This window comes from Telopea speciosissima, chromosome 3 (assembly GCF_018873765.1).
Source record: "Telopea speciosissima isolate NSW1024214 ecotype Mountain lineage chromosome 3, Tspe_v1, whole genome shotgun sequence".
NCBI lineage: Eukaryota > Viridiplantae > Streptophyta > Magnoliopsida > Proteales > Proteaceae > Telopea > Telopea speciosissima.
Window position 1 is genome coordinate 66,433,340 of NC_057918.1, and position 24,556 is coordinate 66,457,895.

General features: G+C 42.7%; 2 protein-coding genes across 2 annotated transcripts; one reads left to right on the forward strand and one right to left on the reverse strand.

Moving 5' to 3' along the window:
* Positions 1-287: 287 nt before the first annotated feature.
* On the forward strand, positions 288-1,440 carry LOC122655433. The gene has a single exon (XM_043849627.1). It carries the CDS (start codon positions 301-303, stop codon positions 1,438-1,440), a length of 1,140 nt encoding a protein of 379 aa, XP_043705562.1. The 5' UTR covers positions 288-300.
* Positions 1,441-14,303: 12,863 nt separating this feature from the next.
* LOC122655434 lies at positions 14,304-17,366 on the reverse strand. The gene has a single exon (XM_043849628.1). The coding sequence runs from the start codon at positions 17,364-17,366 to the stop codon at positions 14,304-14,306; it is 3,063 nt and encodes a 1,020-aa protein (XP_043705563.1).
* Positions 17,367-24,556: the final 7,190 nt, after the last annotated feature.

Sequence of the window (24,556 nt, forward strand, 5' to 3'; positions counted from 1 at the left end):
CAACCTACCACCTGTCATCATATAACCAACAAATCCTCACCTGGTTCCAACTGTTTAAAACCTTTTAACTTCCTGAATAGCCTCATCAATCTTCACCCCTATATAGTTTTCACCTTCTCTCTATCAACCTCACCTGTTGGTGCCTGGTGCAACCTCCTCCTCTCTTCCCTCGTCGTCCTTCTCTCAGACGACGAGGACATCGGACGACGGGGAACGCACCATCTCCACCACCACCACCACCACCGCCACCACCCCACCACCACCACCACCACCACCTCAAGCAATCCCAATCAATTCATCATGTCTGTAAAGAAGGCAACGCCGCCGACTCCCTTCCAGCTCCTTGAGATCAATGTAATATCGGCACAAGATCTCGCCCCTGGGACCCGTAACATGCGTACCTACGCCGTCGCATGGGTTCACCCAGGTCGCAAGCTCTCCACCCGTGTTGATAGCCATGGCCACGCAAACCCAACCTGGAACGACAAGTTTGTCTTCCGCGTCGACGAACAGTTTCTCAATTCCGATACCTCCGCCGTCATGATTGAGATCTATGCCCTTCGCTGCTTCCGCGACGTACGCGTTGGCACCGTTCGAGTCCTCGTCGGTAACCTGGTCCCACCTTCTGTTCGATCTGGTGGGACCACCCACCATATCGGAATGCGATTCGTGGCCCTTCAGGTCCGACGCCCATCGGGCCGTCCACAAGGAATCCTCAATATCGGAGTTGCCGTACTTGATAGCTCCATGCGTAGTATGCCACTCTACACCCATGTCTCCGCCTCCGCCGTCGGATACCGAGATCTCATGGGTGAAGAAGCCCATACCCCTCACCACAGCAACCATCCACCACCCAAGATCCAGCTCCGCCGCACTAGGAGCGAACGCTCCGAGGCCTGCAACGACACCGTGTCGCAGAAAACTGGCTCCATCGTTAACGGTTCGGATATAGGAATCGGCCGACGTAGTAGCGTTGGAGGAGGAATACCACCGCTAAAATTTATCACGGCGGCCACCCCCAATGGTTCCACGTACGCAGATTCGGAGATCGGACCAGCGCCGTCAGTAGTGGCGGCGGGACTGGCGGTGGAGGACTTCTTTCAGGCGAACGAGATAGGGAGTTCAATACTGGAGGGTTGGAGCGTGGAAGAAGGAAGCATTGAGGGGCTTAGATCGAAACTGGATAGGTGGCGAACGGAACTTCCACCAATTTACGATCGTGGGTACGGGACTTACCGGACACCTCGCCGGCATACTCGCAGACACACCGACGGCGAAATTGGGGGAGGATTGTTCTCGTGCTTTGGTAGCTCATATGGGTGTGAATGTACCTTCTTCTGTGGGCCCGGATCAAGGAAGAAGAAGCTTGGAAATCGGGAGAAGTATCCACAAAGCCCTTCTGAATCTCTGGTGCTATCTAAACCCAGTCGTCTCTTATAAGTTGTAACCCTAAAATCAAAATTTGTAAGACAACAGAGGAAGCTGTGAATTGAGAGAAGAAGAAAGAAGAAGAAGAAGCAGTTCCAGACTTCCAGTTGCAGAGTGGTTTGAGGGAGAAGAGAGAGACACGAACATGCGCCTGGTGCGTGTGAACTTTTGGCGCCCAAATATAGTATTTTTGTTAATTTTTTGAATTTTATATTATTTTTTTTAAAATTTTTTTGTAAAGGAAGCTTACGCTTCACAAGACTCATATGTGTATGTACTGCTAACGTGCGCAGTGGGTCAAGTTTGCAGACCAAGGAATTGGCCAATTGGGCGTAGACGCAGGGAGGTACTGCTGGAAGATAGCCCTCCTTCTCTCCGTGTGTCTCTGAGACCTATTTTAATTTTCTTTTCTTTTACTATTTTTAAAAACATTTATTTTTTCCCCCCTTCACCACAAATTTTATTTTTAGGGAACGAGATGCAAAGGAGAGATTGATATGGTGCGACAAAAAAAACAGCTTTTTGTATTTTAGGAATGTAAATTAAGATCTTAATTGTGAATTTAAATTAAAGCTAATAATGCCGTGTTTTGCGGGGTTTTGCAATTGTAATTAATTTTTTTTTTTTGGGTTATGATTGCTTGCTATAACCTTGTTGTGAGTTTTTAATATTAGAACCAAAATTCAAGATTTATTTTTTTTATGCTAAAATTAAAGATTTATTCTCTAAATCTAACTAAAGGCGTCAAAATGGAACCGGAACCGAATATCAAATCCAGAATTGATCGTTTACGATCGAACTAAACCGTGAATAGTTATCACTTTCAATTCGTAGGTACTTCCAGTTCTTCCAATTCCTCTAATATGGGGATTTACCCAAAAAAAAAAAAAAAAATCCTCTAATATGGGGAGTAGGGGTGTAAATGAATAGCCAAAATCCGTTTTCGTATCCGTGTCCGTATACGTTTAGCACTATTCGAATCCGTCTGAAAGGTAAATGGATGTGGATACGGATATGTTATAACTATCTGAAAAGCTATATATACATGTGAACAGATAAAACATCCGATCCGTATCCGTGTCCGTATTCGTTTAGCACTATCCGAATCCGTCCAATAACTAATTGGATGCGGATGCGGATATAGCACTATCCGAATCCGTCTGATAACTAATCAGATGCGGATGCAGATATAGCACTATCCGAGCTAAATCCGATCTGTTACAGCCCTAATGGGGAGTGGACCCCACCTTGGGTAGTGTTTTCGGGCAGGGGGTAGGGTGGTCAGTTCAGCTCCCATGTGAGGAATTGGAGGGGATAACGATTCTTGAACTGCACCATAGAAAAATGATTTGGTTTTGATTTTATAGGTTCTATTCCTGGTTCGGTTTTGATTTGCACTGCAAATCAACCGAGGTTCTAAACCGAATAGAAATCGGTTCCTCTTAGTCGAATACTAGCCCATGCATTGACTGGATTAATTAATAACATAATAATTAATTTAATAAATTACAATTATTGTAATATACTTGAAACATAAAATAAGTTAAATGTCCTGGGTTGACTATATATTATATTGAATATATATAGTTAATCCTCATGCATCTAGTCATATGAGGATTGTGATTGAATCTGATAATTCCAACCTAATCAGATTCCTTACTGATAGCACACAGGCTTCGCCATTACTGATTCACCCGATATTTGATGATATTTTGCATTTGTCATCTTGGTTTACTATTTGTAATTTTCGTTGTATTCCAAGGGAGATTAACACTGTGGCTGACTCCCTGGCCCGGAGGGTCCTGTCGATTATATGCTTGACGGTTTGGCCTATTTCCAATCCTTGGTTGCGAGTGTTATGTTTGCTCTCAACACCTTGAGATGTTGCATGATCTAATAAATCTCTTTTTTCGTACAAAAAAAAAAAAAACTATATATTATTATATTTGTTCAAGTAGGAATTGAAAATGATGGATGATGTTAAAATGGATTAACAAAACCCTACTTGCTCATAGAAAAAATAGTTTGTTTATCATGTGAGAGTGGAAAAAAAAATTGAAAAAACAAAAAATAAGAAAGGAATAGAAGGATGGGTGAAGATGGGAAGTTTGTTTTTTTCTTTTAATCACGTAGGCATGGGAAATATGAGACCGAGAGAGAATGGGGAAACACAGGAATATAAAGGCTTTGAAAACCGAGGTTGTCTTCATTACTGTTTCCCAACAGTGGCACTACACAAACCACAAGTAAACTGGTTGTGAATCGGATAATGAAAACCGAATAGAAACCAGTAAAACTGAACCGTATGCAAAATGATTATGATTCTGACTAATTCCTATCCAGTTCGGTTTTGATTTCACCTTATCAAAATGTAAATCGCACTGCAACCAAACCGAATAACCAGAACCGCACCGATTGACACCCTTACCTCTAACCATGAACAACTTTCTACCAAAAAAAAAAAAACCATGAACACCTTGTAAATCATGCAAGTTCCTCTCCTGATATAGATTAGATTTCAAGGAAAGTGTTACAACAATTACTAGCCATGACAAGGTTGGATTCCAGGGCCATTGCTCCTCCCCCCTTCTCGCGAGCATAGATTAATTAGATTTCGAGGAAAAGTGTTACAACAACTATATGAATCAGTAACTCGGGGTCAAAAAGATATAACATTGTGGTCTGGACTTAGTCATTGACAAAAAACATTAAAATTCTTCCCTTATTGGATGAAGTTCCCAAATTAGCCTCCTCTCTTCCTATCATCGTTCTCCCCTTTTTTTTTGCTCCGTCTATTCCCAAATTCCCCTCTTTTTTTTGACACCGGTTAATTACTCTGTCTTATTCCCAAAAGTCCTTTAAGGTAGGGTTATATAAAACCAAAGGTAAATGCATTCAATTCGGCTCAATTCTTTGTGATACACCAAAAAATATCCAACCAACAAATGGTCGACACTTGGTAGAATCTTGATCGACAGTCAATGAGACGAATCGTGTGACACATGTCGCAAAGCTTGACTTGGGGGGGGGGCAAGCAACCACTCAGAACACGATCCAAAGAGTCGTTCCCTCTAATGGCACATAGGAGGGAATCTCGTTTCCCACTAGGGGACGTTCCCCCTCATTGAGGCAGATAACTGACCCCATTACCGTACGTGTCAGAAGATGGGAGACTGGGAAAAGTTATCAACTGCCTCGATAACCATGTCAAGTATAAAAAGGGAAGAGGGGGACCCAGGTACGACATTCAGAATCTTACTTATTGCTCTCTCCGTACCTCTCCTCTGACTATTCATCTATGCTCCGGACTGACTTTGGCATCGGAGAGTCCCCCCCTCGGAGTTTGCTCCGGGCCTCTTCTTTGTTTTTTCTCTCCTTGTAGGTCGCACACGTCACCAGGAGGCTTTTTGGCGGCAACACTTGGTGATACCGCGATCTATCCTAGGACACTGATACCAAGATTACGAACCATGATTCCCATTGTTCCCTCGTTAGCAATTTAGCATGTTTTTCCTTCCCACACCATCCTCTTCCTCTTCCTCCCAGTCTTTCATCTTTCATCCATAGTTGGAAAACCAATTTTTCTGACTTGACTAGTCTTTCAGAAAAACCCAGTGACTCGGCTTCGTCAAACCCGGTCAAGGAAAGTCATGTTTTTTACTTTTTAATACATTAAATATGTATAAATTAGTAAAAAAAATCAGAAAATCCAGAAAATATGGAAAACCCCAATTAAAATAAGGAATCACATATCAATGCATTTTGAGTTTATACCATTGAACAACAGAAGGGAGTCGAAGAGTTGAGTGTTTTTTACTGTTTTAGAATATGGATTTAGTTTTTTACTCAACTCAGTTTCTAAGTGAACCGGCTTTATGATTTTTCAAAAAATGACTAAACTCATCGAGTTTGTCATAACTCGGGTAAAAACACAGTCTTATTTGACTTGGACGATTTATGACCCAATCTCGTCATCTTTTACTATGACCTAGTCTATACGACTCTTGACCAGATTTTCCAAAATTTTAACTCGATTCGAACAATTCACGGGGAGTCACGCCAGTCAAAACTTGATTTTTCAACTATCCTTTCATCTAATTTGCTTCGAGTTTCCACTTTCCATATCACTCATCAGGTTTATTGTTTTTTTTTTCCTCGGTAAATCACTCTATCAGGTTGCTCATTGCCAAAAATGATGATCTTAGAAATTTGAGGCCATAAGTAGCAAGGAAAATATCATGTCAAGGTTTACCCAACCATCACTATCATTTTTTACCAAAAAATAAAAAAACCATCACATTTTTCCACCTTTTTATTTTTCCGGTTCTGTTTCTCTCTGCCCTTTCTCTTTTCTTTTCTTGACATCTAAACATAGCTTATACTCGATACCTAGTTTTCTGGCGAGGGACAAGATTTGCTGTTTGACGGTGTGAAATAATTACGTCTTTCTCAAGGCGATTTCAAAATTTAAACGGATGAAACTTTATGCTGATTTTTTTGTAATTAACTTTAAGGCAAGAGTTCTCTGTAGGGGAGTGTGGCGTTCACTGTGCATTTGGGGGCCAATGGAAGTGTGCACGATGACATCAACATGGTGGTCATTACCACTTTTTCATGGGGGCAGGGTGTTCATTTTGGCCCCCCCTCTTTGTGTCTAGGTGTAAGGGTACATTTTCCACTGAGAAAATTTCTCATTAACTTTATGTTCTAAACGTCCACGAAAAATTGGGATGAAAAAATCATACAATTTATTTTCTTTTTCTTTTTATTTCATTTAAACAGACCCTAATGCATTTAGTTGTTATTGACTACCAATACAATGGCATAATGATGGATTTTTATCGCCCCCTGTCCGGTCAGTGCACCACATTTGAGAATCCAACCATTAAACCATGGGTAATGATGTCTTTTTATCTTCTCAAGTGTTGGGTGTATGATTGGATTCTCAAGTGTGGTGCACTGGGGCGGTAAAAATCCCATAATGACCATGCTGCTCCTATTTTCGGACCATGGTTCGTAATCATGGAATCGGGTTGCCTAGAATTGGGCAAAATATGACCCATTTGCTCCTGTTTTCTTTTTAAAACTGTGATTTTCTTTTCTTTTATATCTTTTTACCCTTACCATTACAGGTGTATCAGATCCTCGGCCAATACCTATCAGATCCGATCGATATCGAGCGATCCGATCCTAAATTACGGGTCAGCAATCTACCGTGTCTTTCCTTTATATGCACCCACCTGTAGTTCCCTGCCCGACCCAATTCCCTAGTCCCTCTAACAAGGGGGGCTAGAATGACTACCCTATCCCTGCTCAAACACTCTGCTCGGGTGAGGTCCACCACCCCTATTAGTGGAACTGGGCCGGACAGGAACTGGGGGACATAATTTTCCATGCGCCATGTCTTCCATCTTTTTTTTTATGGGAAAATAAAAAGCTATATATTACTTGTGGGGCAAATTTACATCATGGTTATACACAAAATTCGACTTGGTGTTTAATGCCTTATCGGCCCAAAAACGTAACAGTTTTGTTAAGTTGTGATTATGACAAAAAGAAAAAGACACTTCTTTAGAAATGTCAGCCACCTGCAAAAAGAGATTTATGATTTCCAAAGGCCATGGAGATTGGGATGGAAATGGAAGAAGACTGGGCAGATTCTTGTGAGAGCACCAAACTTCTTTCATCTTCAACCCTAGTTTCGTAGCATGATCTAATCCTGTGGGTATTCCAAAAAGTCCTGGTTTCAAAAAATGAGTCGGATATAAGGTCCCTACTGCGATAAAAATAAATTTGCCCTTTAGCAAAATGCATGAGGCCCACCCTGATGGTCTATGCTCCTAGAGTCGTGTCCTGCACATATCAACACAAGAAAATGTAGAGTAGGTAAAGCAGAAAAAGTCAGCTCAAATTCATCGTTTGTTACATCCAAGGGCGGGAGTGAGGAGGGAGATATATGTAAATCCTTCATCCAATGGTCCACCTTCCTCATAACCAACAGAGGATTAGGTTTAATAAATCTTGTTATGCAAAGATTTCTACCAGAGAAATATCTACCGAGACACAACTATGAATTTAACTAAGAAATTGAATGAAATTGGAACAACGGAGATGAGACTGCGAAGTGCTCTTTTCTTTATTTAATATTGAATAATGCTCAATGAATCTCCTGTACATGAGGGTCTAGCCCTTAATTTATAGGAATAGAGATCAAGTTGGGGTATCCTTCCCTTTTCTGTAATTTTCTTTTCTGGGTGCACGGTTTTAGGAAAGCTTCCATTCCTGTTGAGATTCCCCCGTGAATCTCGGGATCTCCACGATTCTTGAGGCAAGTGGGATCTTCTCTTGGTGGTTATATAACTGCCGTAGTGGGGCCTAACTTCATGACTGCCAGGCGTGTGAGAGTCTTTATGCCCGCTTGCCTCTTCTTTACCTTTGTGAATCGTGGGGAGTCCACGTGTATGGTCAGGATTTGAAGTACAAATTATGGTGTATCATTTGCCCCCTACTCTCTTTATGCCGGATGAGGTGTAGGGAGTAACTCGATATGCATCGTCGATGGGCCTTGACAAACTGCTGGGAGCTCGGATGGGTGGTCTGGGTCTGGCTAACACGGGGTTAGATCTGGTTGGAGATGACTCTTTCTCTGTTGGACATCTTTACCCTTATGGGTCATTTATTCATGCGCCGTCGGTAGCCGCTGTTAGCTCGTGGGAGCGAAATATCTGTCGCTTTTTGCACTTTTTGGAGGGGAGATTGAAGTTTAATTTTTGAACTCCTTTGTCTTCCCAATGTTTTTTGATGATGATGCCCTCTCTTCGAGGTCCAGGCCTCTTCTTCTCCCTGTCATTTGGTTCGTTAAAAAAAATTATGCATTTGGATCTGACGGGAGTTGCGATGGTGTCCCAAGGGTATAAAATGTTTTAGCCTTTCTTAGTTTTTTCATTTCATCGTCTTCAAGCTCTGGTGTTAAAGATATTTCTTCGAGTTCTGTTCTAGCATCGTTCTGTGCCTTTTTATCTTCTTCGTCCCAAGTAAGTGCTTTTCTCTCTTTCTTTTTATCTACAATTCCTTTCTTTTCCTTTTCATATCCATTTCGGGGAAATGGGGAAACCCAAGAGAAACCTTTCTTCCAGAGAGAACTTAGAAATAGAATCCCTGTTTGACGAAGGTGAGAGATTATTCCATGGGGTTACCCAGGAAAGAAATCAGGGAATCTCCCCTCGATCACCCTTCGTTGGAGGCGTAAGTTCTAGAATCTCTGCATTCGTTCCTCGGAGCTCCAGCGAGGTGTTGGCCAGTACTTCTAGCCTTGAATCCATGAAACAACTAGGAAGGAGGGGTTATTGAGTTCGACAACCGCAGCACGATCCTATCATTGGAAAAGGGGTTGATGAGATCCCCTCCATTCTGACTGAGTATAATCTCTCGGAGATCCGACATGTCTATGCAATTCCAGAGGAGGTTATTTTCAGAGTCCCCTCTCCCAAAGATAGACTGAATCAGCCTCGGCCTCGGGAGGTTGGTCTTATCCTTGATGCCTTTGAAGCTGGTCTTTAGTATCCCCTTTCTCCTTTTGTGGGCCGACTTCTTAGGCATTATAAGATAGCCCCTAGTCAATTGGTTCCCAACGACTGGAGATGCGTGGGAGCCTTCTTAATCAAGTGCTTTCGATTGGAGAGACATCCTTCCACTGCCCTTTTCATCAGGTGCTTTACCTTGAATCAAAATAGCGGTAGTCCTGGTTGGTATTATTTTTGCCAACGGGGTGTACCAGTAGTGGATTCTCTTCCTTCCTCCAACCATGGTTGGAAACAGAGGTTTTTCTGGTCCGTCTGTGAGGGGCCTAAGTGTCCCACCATGTGGAATTACCCTGATACTACAGCTAGAAACAAAATCCCTCTCTTAGGGGACTCCGAGGATAAGGTGACTTTGGAGAAGATGATAGCCGATAAGAGTCATATTAAGGCAGAGGTTATCAACGTCCAGGATATGGGCGAACTGGAGCGGGGTGAGCATCTCGAAAGTTCTTCCCTTTCCCATTTCCTGGGTATTTTTGGTTGTATTATAACTTCCTCCTTTTGTTGGTTGCAGTGGAGTTTGTTTTGGACTCTCTCACATCGTTCATAGAGAAGGAGGATCTCTAAGTTGCCGGGGACAAGGTTGTAGCCTCCTCGGATAAGGGCAAGAAGAGAAAATCACCCTCCACCGATCTGAGCAAGGATTCCTCAAAAAAAGGATCGTTTAAGCCTCCTTCTGTGCTTCCCTGAGGTTCAAAAATGGTAGAAGCTTCCTCGGGCAAAGAGAAGACTCCTAACTCGAGTTTGCTTTCTCAGGAGGAGGGGTCTTCTATGGTCCCAAAAGACCTTCCTCCCCCTTCTGGTACAAAAAAGGACAAGGGCAAGGGCAAGGCCAATCCGATGCATTTGTTCTCCGATGGTCCATTAGCAACGACTAGAGGGTGATTGGCAATATCGCGGCGGCCAAGAACATGGCCTTGAATTGTGTTACTCCAGCTGATCAGGACTGGCTTACCGGGATGGCCGATGAGACTTTGGAGAAATCTATTCTTGCCCGGGCCTATGTGGTGATGTTTTATCCTCGGTTTGTGTTCTTATTTATTTCTCCTCGCTTACTAATTCTCATTCCATCTCTATTTCAGACGGTGGCTTTTGCCTCAGAGTTGGTGGAGCGCAAGAGGAAAGTTACCTCAGTGTATTAGGAATCTGAGAGTATAATGACGGAGTTGAGGAAGGCTGTCCAATACAACGAGGAACGGATTTTGGTTCTAAATACCCAGTTGACCACTCTGAGGGCAGAGAAAGATTCCGTAGCGAAAGCGCTGGAGGCAACTCAGGAGAGTCTGAAGGAGGTGAAGGAGCAAGCCCAGTCTTCCGCGACATCTTATGGGAAGATGAAAAAGAAGCTAGGTGAGAAGAAACAACAGCTCCGTAATCTGCAAACGGATCTTGATAGTCTAAGGGCTCAAGTTAATGATGCCAGGATTAGGGCCCTTGATGAATATCTTAAATCTGAAACTTGTAAGGTTCGCCACATGTCGCTGGCTTCTCTAACTATGCTGAAGATAGCTTACTCCATCTGCGTTCGACTGAAGAAGAGACAACCAGATTTTAACTTTGAAGGAATAATCGAGGTGGAGTATATGCTTGAGCGGTTAGAGTCAGGCGCCTACAAGCCTGCCTCTTTGGTTGGAAAATTGGACATCCATCGTCCCTCTTCTTTAATAATTCCTCAAGTGCCTTCTAATGAGGCCGATGGGCAAAGTTCTGGGGTCAGCCCTGAAGAAGCCACTATTGGTGAACCTGATCAAGCTGTAATTTCTGTTCCTTCTGAGTGTGCCCCCGAGCAAGATGTTGTGCAGAGTGTTGGGCAGGGAGAGGAGAATCCTCCCCCAGCTCCGTCGACTATGCCAGCTACCCTCGTGACTTTTGAAGATGCTGTAGATGCCTCTACGGTTTAATTTTCTATTCTACCAGATACTTTTGTGTTCTGAGGATAAGGCTTTGGAAGGTGCTCAGCGCCGCTATAACCGAGTGAGGGAGGTTGCTCCCCATTTTAGTTGGAGGAAGATAAGATTAGGTTTCGACCCTCGTGTTCCTGTGCAGGAGGTTGTACTTGACCCCTTGGCATTGTCCATACCATTTTTTCCTCCTCCACAGAATGTTCCCGGGCCTTTGCCCCCTAATCCTCCTCGTCCTGAGCTCAGATATCTGAAACTGTGATTTGTTGTATCTTGGGCAACTGTTGTCGTTCCTCAAATGTATATATATATATATATATATATATATATATATTTTTTTTATGCTAAGAATTTATTGAATCTGTGTTACTTTTTTCTCTTATTGAGTTGTTAAATCCTTCTCTTCTCTTGGCTTCTAGCAACGTTTGTCTTTTTCCCTGACGTACATATTCATCATGATGCGAATCTTTTTTTCAGAGATTTTTGTGGATTCCCCATGCTAGCATTTATTGTATCCTTGTTTGACTGGCGTTCCATATACTTTAGCATTAATGGGTTTGTTGAAGAAATCGAATCGTTGTCTAGGTAACTGCACCGGTTCCCATTTTTTAAGGAACATTGATCCATGGGGGTTGAAACACGTGGCTTTAGGTGTAACTTCCCAATAAGTGGGGTATTTGTCCCTTTAATATTCTTTTTGCCTTTGAACCATCATTTTGCCCTATAAATAGGGTTAGCACCTTTCATACTTTTTGCTCCCCAAGGAAAAATGGGTTCTTTAGTGTTGTCTTTTCACTGCTGTTCCGTAGAGACTCTGCGCTTCTTATGGTGTTTTGGTTGCCATTGCTTTCTAAGATGCAGAGGTTGCATGTTTTTTATCTTCTTAGAAGTATCACTTTCGGCTTCAATCTTCAATTGACATTTCCCTACACAACTTTGATCCTCAATTGACATGCAGTGTCTTTTGGGTGGACTGGCTGTGATGACGCCTCTTTGGGTGCCTTCCCTTTGCCAACTCTTTGGAGAAGGAAGGTTGCATCAAAGGAGTGGAGAATCTTAAGGAGGCTGCTCCCCGTCGGCTTCATTGTTAACGTATTTGGTGGGCAGTGGTGTGGATCTGTCAGTGCGCTAGGGCACCAGAAGCTAGTGGGGCGCTTAGTGCTCTTCAGGCCTCTCACCTCCTGTGGCTTGAGAGGAGTAGTAACAGGGCTATTTTGGTGCTTTAGTGCCCTTGATGGTGAATCCCATTTGGCAAAGTTGCCTCTTCTTGATTCTCGGGGTTTCTTTGGAGCAGGTGGTTTTACCTCATCATGGTTGAGCTCGGTATCGATCATTGTGAGGCTGATGTCAATACTACCCCTATCTCACACTTTGCCACCCTCAGCGTTCAATTTTCATCAGCCTTCTTCTGTTCGGGAGTGCACTAATGGTTCTCTCCTGTCGGCGTGGTTGCGCTATTAGTTTGCCACGCTTTCTCCTTTTGATGAACTGGTCTTGTAACCGAGCATAGCTTCTTCATAGTATTTGTAAATCTCATTGTGTACTTGTACTTGAAAGTTGAAATTGCTTTGTAAGCTTGTACTTGAATCATTACATACTTGTACTAGTAGACCGAAATAATAATAAAAGAACTTTGTCTTTGTACACTTTGCCATGCATTCTTCATCTTTGCTATAGCTTGGCCTTATATTTTTACTTCACGTTTACCTCTGTGGTCGGTTGACCATTGCCTTAGATTTGGGGAAATGCCCCTATGGTGCAACTCACCATTATGGTCGGGTGACCATCATCTTTGGTTGGGAAAACGCCCCTATGGTGCAACTCACCATTATGGTCGGGTGACCATCATCTTTGATTGGGGAAACGCCCCTATGGTGCAACTCACCATTTATGGTCTGGTGACCATTATCTTTGATTGGGGAAATGCCCCTATGGTGCAAGTCATCATTATGGTCGGGTGACCATCATTTTCTTTGGGGAAATGCCCCTATGGTGCAACTCACCATTATGGTCGGGTGATCATCATTTTCTTTGGAGAAACGCCCCTATGGTGTAACTCATCATTATGGTCGGGTGACCATCATTCTCTTTGGGGAAACGCCCCTATGGTGCAACTCACCATTATGGTCGAGTGACCATCATCTTTGGTTGGAGAAACGCCCCTATGGTGCAACTTACCATTATAGTCGGGTGACCATCATCTTTGGTTAGGGAAACGCCCCTATGGTGCAACTCACCATTATGGTCGGGTGACCATCATCTTTGGTTGGGAAAACGCCCCTATGGTGTAATTCACCATTATGGTTGGGTGACCATCATTTTCTTTGGGGAAACGCCCCTATGGTGCAACTCATCATTATGTTGGTTGCTGACACATTATTAACAAAAACAATAATATCCGTAGAGAACTCTAATGCTTGCCATCAACTTTATTGATTAATCATTGATTTTCCACAAGTGACACATTTGAATTTCAAACAACTAACAACTTTAAAATTTAATTTTGGAATTCTAGCAACTGAGTACTACCAGAATTTAAACAACTGGGAATTGACCTTTATTGATAAAATTTTTGCAAGTTCTATGTATTCCAGGATCGTGGTATGGGTGTCCCCTCCAGGGTCTCCAAATGATATGCACCTGGTGCTACTTGTTTGGAGATTCTATATCGCCCTTCCCAATTATGTGATAACTTTCCCATGGATCTCAGGTCTAAGGCTTCCACCTTGCATAGGACCAGTTCTCCTTGATGGAACCTTCTGGGTTTCAACTTTGTGTTGTAGTGGCATGCTGTCCACTGCTGGTGTACTGCATTTCTTACCTGAGCTGTTTCTCGGATTTCTTCCAACAGATCTAAGTTTACTATTAGCTCTTCATCATTAGCCTCAGGGTTATATAGATGTACCCTCAGTGAGGTTTCTCCTATTTCTACTGGGAGTACTGCTTCAGTTCTATATGCCAGCATGAAGGGTGTTTCTCCAGTTGCCAACCTCGTGGTTGTCCGATATGCCCATAGAATCTTAGGCAGTACTTTCACCCACAATCTTTTGGCTGTTTCCAGTTTTTTCTTGATTCCATCTAATAGAATTTTGTTCATTGCTTCTGCCAGGCCATTGAATTGGGGGTGGGCTACTAAGGTCTTTCTTAACTGAATTTTATATTGGTCACTAAATTCCTTGAATTTCTATTCAAACTGCTTCCCATTGTCAGTAATGAGGGTTCTCGGGATTCCATACCTGTATATAACTGAATGTAGGATATATTTTTAGACTTTTACTGCAGTGATGGTTGCCAATGCTTTTGCTTCTACCCATTTAGTGAAATAGTCAACGGCCACTACTACAAATTGCTTACCTCCAGATGCTTTGGGAAAAGGTCCCAATATGTCCATTCCCTATTGGACAAAGGGCAACGGACTGGAGATTGAAGTGAGTTCGGTTGCAGGTTGACGAGTGATGGGTGCAAACTTCTGACATTTTAGGCATTTGCGGACAAAACTCGGTGCTTCTTTGCAGAGATATGGCCAAAAGTATCCATGTCTAATGACTTTATGGGCCAATGCTATGCCCCGCAAGTGTTGTCCACAAATGCCTGTGTGTATCTCCCGGAGTACATACTCTACTTCAGATGGTCGGAGACATTTCAGATAAGGCATTGCAAATGCCTTTTTATATAGTGTTCCCCCTATCATTGTATATCGGGCATCCCTGATTCTGACCTTCTTTGCTTCTTCTTTATCGGTGGGCAGTATGCCCTCTTGGAGGTAGTTGACTAAAAGGTCCATCCAGCAAGGTTCCACTTCGATTGGCAATACTTCCTCGGATTGTTCTATGCTCGGAGTACTGAGCACATCGAGGTACACTGTTCTACTCAGGTCTTGAAAATTTGAAGTTGCCAACTTAGAGAAGGCATCTGCGGAGGCATTCTGCGTCTGAGGTACCTGAAGTATCTCAAAATGGTTGAAACTTGTGATCAGGTCCTGTACTCTTCTCAGGTATTGGGCCATCCGAGATTCTTTGGCCTCATACTCCCCTTTAACCTGATTAACTATCAGTTGTGAATCACTGTGGACGGTAATATGTTTTACCATCAGACTTTGTGCCAGTTTCAACCCTGCAATCAGGGCCTCATATTCAGCCCCGTTATTGGTTATCTGGAATTCAAACCTCAGCGCGTACTGCACAAGGAACCCTCTAGGGCTTGTTAATATCAGACTTGCCCCACACCCTTGGGCGCTAGATGAACCATCCACGTACAGTGTCCATTCTTCTATTATCTCTTTAGGGTCCGCGGTGGAAGGGATTTCTTCTTCAGGAAGTGTACATTCTACCACAAAATCCACTAAGGTCTGAGCTTTTATGGCAGTTCGGGGCTTGTAATGGATGTCGAATTCCCCCAACTCCACGCACCACGCTACTAGTCTTCCTAAGTGGTCGGGTTTGGTTGGTATCTTCTTCAAAGGTTGGTTGGTGATTACTTCAATGGTGTAGGCTTGAAAATAGGGCCTTAACTTTCGTGCTACCATAATCAACGCATAGGAGTATTTCTCTACACTGCTATACCTGGTCTCGGCGTCTAGGAGTACCTTACTGACATAATATATTGGCTTTTGAATCCGTCCATCTCCTCGGACTAATATAGCGCTGATTGCAACAATAGTGATGGCAGAGTATAGCTGCAAGGTGTCTCCTGGTTCTGGCTTTGTCAAGAGAGGTAGCTGTGCCATATATCTTTTTAACTCGGTGAAGGCCGTCTGACATTCTTCGGTCCATTCAAAGGTGAGCTTGGGCCCTTTGGTTTTCCGTTCCTTTGCTCGGTTCTTGAGAGCCTTGAAGAAAGGCAAGCATCGGTCTCCCAAAGTCGAGATAAATCTTCCGAGAGCGGCTATTCTTCCCATGAGTTCTTGTAATTCTTTAACCCGTCTAGGCCTATGCATCTCTAGTATAGCCTTGATCTTTGATGGGTTTGCCTCTATCCCTCTTCTTGAGACCATGAAACCGAGAAACTTTCCTGAAATAACCCCGAAGGCGCACTTGGCCGGGTTCAATCTCATCTTGCTTTCTCTTAAAACTTGAAATGCCTCATTCAAATCTGCAATGTGATCTTGTGATTTCAAGCTTTTTACCAGCATATCATCTACATAAACTTCCACGTTGTGGCCTATTTGGTGCCTGAAAAGGTAATTTATCAAGCGCTGGTAGGAAGCTCCGGCATTCTTTAATCCGAAAGGCATGCGAATATAACAGTATGTATCCCTCCCCGCGATAAAAGAGGTTTTCAAAATATCAGGTTCATACATCCTGATCTGATTATACCCTGAGTAGGCATCCATGAAAGAAATCATTTCATGGCCTGCCGTTGCGTCTATCAACAAATTAATACGAGGCAAGGGGTAGTAGTCTTTAGGACAGGCTTTATTCAAATCTGTAAAGTCAATACACATTCGCCACTTGCCATTTGGCTTAGGCACCATTACCACATTAGAAAGCCATTCTGGATAGATAGCCTCCTCGATGAAACCGGCGTCAAGCAGCTTGGTTACTTCCTCGATCACCTTTTCTTGTTGCTCGAGAGCAAAGGTTCTTTTCTTCTGGAACATTGGCTTAGTAGTAGGGTATACACTGAGCCTGTGTTCAGCTATCTTCCTGTCTATCCCGGGCATGTCAGCAGTGCACCAGGCAAACACGTCAGCATTTATCCTCAAGAAGTTTATGAGGGCGGATTTTCTTTCGCCATTCAGGCCTGCGCCTATCTGGATGGTGCACGTGGCATCTCCCTGCACTATTTCCACAGGGATCAACTCCTCGGCTGGCGTATTTCTTTCCTGCTCCCCAATATCTCGGTTGTCATCCAGGTGGATCAGATGCATCTGTGGCTCCTTCCCTTTGGTTCTTAGGTATCCTTTATAGCAGCGACGGGCTGCCGCCTGGCTTCCTCGGCACTCCCCCACCCCATGGTCAGTTGGGAATTTTATGACTAGGTGTGGGGTTGAAACCACCGCCTGCAGTGTATTGTGCCCTGGCCGTCCCAATATTCCATTGTGCGTGGAATTCACCTTTACCACCAGGAAGTTCATCATCACCATAGAGAGTTTGGGTTCTATCCCTACGGTAACCAGCAACTCGATCGATCCTTCCACCTGTATCGGGGCCCCATTGAAGCCGTATAGGGGCGACTCCACTCTTTTTAGCATCTCGGGTTTTAGGAGCATCTTTTCAAATGCATCATAGTACAGGATGTCCACTGAACTCCCATTGTTTACCAAGATCCTTCCTACCGTGCAGTTAGCGATGACCATCTTGATCACCATGGCGTCATCATGGGGAGATTGTATGTTTGCCAAATTTTCATCGGTGAAGGTTATGTGATAATCAGTTCTCCTCTTTTTAATTGTGGCCTCGGCTTGAAGTACATTCCGAACGTGCTGCTTTCGGGAGTTTGTGGTTTCTCCTCCCATAGTGGGCTCACCAAATATGGTTGTTATCTCCCTCAGGGGTACGTTCTCGGTATGGGGCTTACCTCAGTGTGGCTTCTCCTTATCAACCCTGGGGGGTGATCTTTGTCTTCACCCTGGGTCCCTAGCACGGTAATCCGGCCTGCGATCGTTCCCTTCATTCTTGACGAATCGGCCTAAGCGCCCTCTCTGGATGAGAGCCTCTATCTCATCCTACAACTGTCGGCACTCCTCGGTATTGTGACCGTGGTCTTGATGAAAACGACTGTATTTGTTCTTGTTGCGCTCATGAGCCGGCTTAACCATCTTGGCCGGCCAGCATAGGGTCATCTGATCTTTGATTTCATTCAAGATGTATGCTCGGGTATGAGTCAAGGCCGTATAATCCGGCTCAGATTCTAGATCTGCAGCTTTGGGTACCCATGCTTTCCTGTCATCTTTCTTTTTTCTACCCTCCTTGTCATCTCGGCTGTGCTTTGCGCCAACTTCTCAGGGGGTCTCCTCCTTCTTGTCCTGGGCTTTCTTCTCGATTTTATCTTCTTTCTTGGCCGCAAGAACTTCGGCTAAATTGATATACTTTTCACATCTTGAGAACAGCTCATACATGTCTCCTGGTTCGTCCATGATCAAGGACTTTTTTAACTCGACATCTCAAATTCCACTATGCAATGCCTGGAACTTCACTATGGGGTCCAAGTTTCGTACCTCCAGGGCTTCTTTATTGAATCTTGTAAGAAAACCTCTGATGGATTCATTGAGGTGGCTGTCTTCTTGTGAACTCTACTGCTTACAAAGTGAGCCAAGAAGGCCCTGCCTAGATCTGTGAAATTGAAGAGAGACCGTGGAGGGAGCTGGGAGAACCACTGTCGCGCCGTTCCCTTCAGGGTGGAGGGGAAGGCCCTACACATTATAGCGTCTGAAGCGCCTTGGAAGAACAAGAGGGACTTGAAAGTCTCTAGGTGATCCTCCGGATCCGTGGTGCCTGCATATTGCTCCATTGTTGGCATCTTGAACCCTTTTGGAACGGGCTCGAACCGAACCTCATCTGTGAATGCCAAGTCCGTAGTGAAGTGAAAGTTGTGAATCGGGGCTTGGTTCTTTCCCCTGATGACTTCTTGAATTTGATCTTGGAGTTCCAAGACCTTGTCGTTCAAAGCTTGCTGTACCTTCATCATGTGCGAATCTTAATTCTTGGCATTCCCCGGCATCTCCTTGTTCCTTTGTTGGGAGTTGTTTGCATTACTGTGATTCTCGCTATGCTCCGGGGAACGAGATCTATCTCCGTTCGGCGGTGGAGGAGGAGGTATGGGGATCCCCTGTAAGAGACCGCGCTGTATCTCCAGCATCTGCTCCATCTTGTCATCCCAGCGAGCTTGCATTGCATTGAATTGTTCCATCGTTACGTAGTGTGGTGGATCCCCTAGGAGCCTTGGCTGAGACTCCTCCTGACGCGGTGGGTCCTGCTCTTCTGGGATGAGATCTTCACCTCCTTGTCGGGAGGCAGTCAGACGGGCTAAGGCTCCCCCCAGACCAGCAACCGAAGGTCCTAGAGGAGGAATAGCCGAGTTGGTGGCAGCGACGGATCGAGTGATCCTCGACTGGTTTCTTGTATTGGTCATGGTGGAATCTTCGTAGGTCTTCGTTCCCGGTTCCCACAGACGGCGCCAAATGTTATGCAAAGATTTCTACCAGAGAAATATCTACCAGGGCACAACTATGAATTTAACTCATAAATTGAATGAAATTGGGAACAACGGAGATGAGACTGCGAAGTGCTCTTTTCTTTATTTAATATTGAATAATGCTCAATAAGTCTCTTGTACAAGAGGGTCTAGCCCTTAAATAGGAATAGAGATCAGGTTGGGGTATCCTTCCCTTTTCTGTAGTTTCCTTTTCTGGGTGCACGATTTTAGGAAAGCTTCCATTCCTATTGAGATTCCCTCGTGAATCTCGGGATCTCCACAATTCTTGAGGCAAGTGGGATCTTCTCTTGGTGGTTACATAACTGCCATAGTGGGGCCTAACTTCATGACTGCCAGGCGTGTGAGAGTCTTTATGCACGCCTGCCTCTTCTTTACCTTTGTGAATCGTGGGGAGTCCACGTGTATGGTCAGGATTTGAAGTACAAATTATGGTGTATCAAATCTAAAAATAATATTGTTCCTAGATTCCCAAATAATATACCAAGTTATAATAAAAATTGAAAAAACCAAATGAGGGAAGGCTTATCAAGCTTGTAGTTCATCAAAGTAGAAATGCATAATTGTTCTAGGGAGGAATGACTGATAAACTCTGTTCTGAGACCCAGAGGACCAGCTGCCCAAATATGTTTAACCCAATCACAGGTGAGGAAAATGTGCCAATGGGTCTCGACACAAGTGCCACAGAAAGCACAAGTGGGATCGATGTGACTCCATCTCGAAATTATATCCTTAACCGAAAGCCCTGCATGTAATACACGCCAAAAAAATATTTTAAATTTAGGATGTAAATTCAGTTTCCAAAAAAACTTCCACCAAATGTAAGGAGTGAAATTAAAAAATGAAGAGGTATGGCAAAAATTAGCCGCATGTTTCGTACTAAATTTACCATCATTGCTAAGGTACACCACCAAGAGTCAGAATCATTAGAGGGGGTGATATTGATAATGTTGGGAAGAAGTGATGGTTTAGAGATTTTTAAGAGTTCCTCATCCTAACAAGAAGAAGAATTGATCAAGTGGGAGACTTTTTCAGGATACAATTTGGGAGAGTCATTGGGTAAGATTGTGAAACTAGGTGTTGGAATTTTTTAAAATATTGATGTGGACTTTTAGTCCCACATCGGCTATGAAAGGAAAGCTCATTGGGTTTATGTGTTAGTAGTTAGTAGTTATTATTACCACATGTAATGCTAGAAGAGATTGTACGGTGTACTTGCGAGCGAGGATGGTAACCGTCCGAGCGCGTACGCGTGTGCGTGCGCGTGTGTGAGGCGCAATGTGGCGCTTTGATGGCGCACTTTACACTTTGCACGTGCGCATTGTCGCAGTATGTCGCCTTAATCTTTTTGGGATCGACGGTGTCTGATCAAAGGGTGCTTAGGATTGATCCGACCATTGGATCGGTGGCTGATCAAAGAGGGAGTGCAACCCTTGGTTTAACATTGACCCCAAGAGTTGCAGCCCACACGAACAGCCAAGGGAGCCCAGCCCAATAGTCATGACCTGTCAGGTCAAGCCATATAAGCCAATGGGTGTGACCCATCCGAACAGGCCTTGTGGGCCTATAAATGGGCCGCGAATTCTCTCAGTCCATTATTAAAAAAATCTCTGATAGCTTCACAGTGTTACTGTCTTTGCAACCAGTAACAGTCCGCCTGATTTATCTTGGGAGGCAGGTTTACTGCAACCCTTTGCAGGATTAGGAGGGTGCAAATACTGTCTTAAGGACAGAACGATTTCGTTCGACTCAGGCCTTCTTTCTGTCCTCTCCTTTGTTGTTCAGATTTCTAACAATCTTAAGACAGTATTTACTCAATGGAGGAGACTGCAATCATGAAGATACCTGGGAACGAGATAAGCAAACTTGAGAATTTTGATGGGTCATTTTTCAAACGTTGGAAAGGGAAGATGTATTTCTTCCTCACTGCTTTGAAACTTGCTCATGTCCTGAACGAAGAGAAGCCAGCAGCACCGACACCGATAGACACCACTGCAGAAGCTTCAAGTGGAGAGACACCGGTGCAGAAACAGCAGCGCCAGAAGTGGGAGCAAGACGATTTCATGTGCAAGGGTTACATCCTCAATGGGTTATCAAACACACTTTATGATGTGTATGAGCCCAAATTTGCAGACAACACGTTGAGAGAACTATGGGAGGATCTCGACAAAAAGTACAAAATTGAGGATACTGGCAACAAGAAGTTTCTTATAAGTAAGTTGTTTGATTACAGGATGGTAGGAGATAAGTCTATTATTTCACAAACCTATGAGTTGCAAGGTCCCAAGAATCAAATCATCTCTGAGGGCCATTCTCTTGACGAATCTTTCCAAGCGTCATCTATTATTTCAAAGTTACGTTTTGCTTGGAAAGATTGTCGGAAAGAGTTGAAACAGAAGAAGGATGCAATGACTATGCAAGAGTTGATTAAGTATATCCAAGTTGAAGAGAATTCTCGCAAACTGGATAAACTTGAATTGGAGGAAAAATCTCCAAAGGCTCATGTCATAGAAAATGCATCTTCTAAGGGCAAGAAGAGAAAGTATGATGGGAAAGGCACTATTTCTGAGAAGAAAAATGGTACATTTATTAACCCCAAAGCGGCTTGCTGGAAATGCGGAAAAGCCGGTCATTTCAAGAAACAGTGCAGAGTTTATTTCAAGGAGAAGCAACAAAAGGACCAAGCCAACATGGTTGACAATGATGACTGGGCTGCTATGATATCTGAGGTATATGCAGAGGGTGATGATGAGGAATGGTGGATCGATTCCGGTGCAACCAAACATGTTGCCAAGAACAAAAATTTGTTCAAAGTTTATGAACCTATAGCAGATGGACAAGATCTCTTTATAGGAACTTCTTCAACTGCTAAGGTCATAGGTAAAGGCACAGTGGTTCTGAATCTCACATCCGGAAAAAAGCTTACTTTGAATGATGTACTTCATGTTCCTAATATTAGGAAGAACTTAATGTCTGTAAGCTTGCTTGACAAACATGGATTTAAAATCCTGTTTGAGTCAGGGAACATCATAGTGTCTAAAGGGGGAGTTTATGTTGGGAAAGGATATGCATCGAACGGGATGTATAAATTTAATATGATTAATGAAAACTCATCTTCTGCTTATATTGTTTCTACTTTTGATACATGGCATTCTAGACTTGGGCATGTTAATTATAAGTGCATGAGAAATATGGTTAAATTAGGTTTATTACCAGAATGCACATCTTCTAGTCATGACAAATGTTCTATATGCATCAAGTCTAAAATTGCTAGGAAATCTTTTAAGAAAGTAGAAAGGAATACATAACTCTTAGAATTAGTACATTCTGATTTGTGTGAGTTAGAAGGTATTCTAACTAGAGGTGATAAAAGATATTTCATCACATTTATAGATGACTGTTCAAAATACACATATGTATATCTGTTAAGGACTAAAGATGAGGCTTTGGAGAAATTCAAAATCTACAAAGCCGAAGTGGAAAATCAATTGGATCGTAAGATTAAAATCTTACGAACTGATAGGGGAAGGGAATACTTCTTCATTGATGATTTTTGTGAAGTTTATGGAATTATCCATCAAACAACGGCACCCTATAGTCCTCAACAGAATGGAGTAGCAGAAAGAAAAAATAGGACTCTAACAGAAATGGTGAATACACTTTTACTTACTTCTGACTTACCAAAGAATTTATAGGGGGAAGCATTAATGACTGCTTGTCATATACTTAACCGTATACCCCATAAAAAGACTAATATCACTCCCTATGAATATTGGATGAAGAGAAAACCTTCTCTTGGATATTTCAAAGTATGGGGATGTAGAGCATTGGTAAGATTAACTGATCCTAAAAGACCTAAATTAGGTGAAAAGGCAATTGAATGTATTTTCATTGGCTATGCCCAACATAGCAAGGCCTATAGATTTCTAACGATGAAATCTACAGAGACCGTTAGCCAAAATATAATTTTGGAATCTAGAGATGCTGAGTTCTTTGAGGATTCATTCTCTAGGAAACGGAAGAATGAAAATACAAACAAGGAGGATCAAGATATTGTTCAATCAAATTCTGAGAATAATGAGAGTGTTGAACTTAGAAGAAGTAAAAGAGTTAGAGTGGAAAAATCCTTTGGTCCAGATTTCTATCAATTCTTGGTAGAAGGAAACAGAAATGAAGTTACATATTCTTGTGTGTATAATGTTGAACATGATCCATTGACTTTTCGAGAAGCCATGAATTTTCAAGATTCTGCTTTTTGGCAAGAAGCTATAAATGATGAAATAGATTCTCTCATGGGCAATAAAACATGGGTTTTAACAGATTTACCTCCTGGATTTAAATCTATTGGTTGTAAGTGGATTTTTAAGCGAAAGCTTAAAGCTGATGGAACCATTGATAAGTTTAAAGCTAGGCTTGTAGCAAAGGGCTTTAAGCAAAAAGAAGGCATTGATTATTTCGATACATATGCTCCTGTTGCTAGAATTAGTACAATTAGATTGTTAATTGCTTTAGCATCGATTAATAAACTTGTTATACACCAAATGGATGTTAAAACTGCTTTTCTAAATGGAGATTTAGAAGAAGAAGTTTACATGGAACAACCTGAAGGGTTTGTTTTGAAAGGCCAGGAAAGTAAGGTTTGTAAACTAGTCAAATCTTTATATGGTCTAAAACAAGCTCCTAAGCAATGGCATGATAAATTTGACCAAAAGGTTGTAGCAAATGGATTTAGAATAAATGAATCTGATAAATGTGTTTATTCTAAATTCAAGAATAGACATGGTGTTATAATATGTTTATATGTTGATGATATGTTAATCTTTGGTACTAATACAAGCACCATTTTGGAGACAAAGGCTTTCCTATCTTCGTGTTTTGATATGAAAGATATGGGTGAAGCAAATATAATTTTGAGAATCAAAATTGTTAGATCCTCTGATTGTATTTCTTTAACACAGTCTTATTACATAAAGAAAATATTAAAGAAATTCAATCATGAGGACTGTAAACCAGTTGCTACCCCATATGATCATTCTATTAGATTAATTTCTAATGAAGGGAATTGTATATCTCAATTGGAATACGCTAGTATCATTGGCAGCTTAATGTATGCCATGCAGTGCACTCGTCCTAATATAGCTTTTGTAGTTGGTGTTTTGAGTAGGTTTACTCATAACCCTGGACAAATTCATTGGAATGCAGTTTCTAGAGTACTTAAGTACTTAAAGGGCACAATGAATTATGCATTAAGTTATAAGGATTTTCCCGCAGTACTAGAAGGATACACAGATGCTAATTGGATCACAGGATCCGATGAATCAAAGTCCACAAGTGGTTGGATATTTACTTTGGGTGGAGGATCAATTTCTTGGGGATCCAAGAAACAGACTGTAGTTTCATACTCCACTATGGAGTCTGAATTTATCGCTTTAGCAATGGCAGTAAAGGAAGCAGAATGGCTTAGGGACCTCTTAACAGAGATTCCTCTGTGGC

Bases quoted from the DNA above. Each gene is read 5' to 3' on its own strand.
- LOC122655434 (XM_043849628.1), bottom strand. From the start codon at position 17,366: ATGGGAGGAGAAACCACAAACTCCCGAAAGCAGCACGTTCGGAATGTA.
- LOC122655433 (XM_043849627.1), top strand. From the start codon at position 301: ATGTCTGTAAAGAAGGCAACGCCGCCGACTCCCTTCCAGCTCCTTGAG.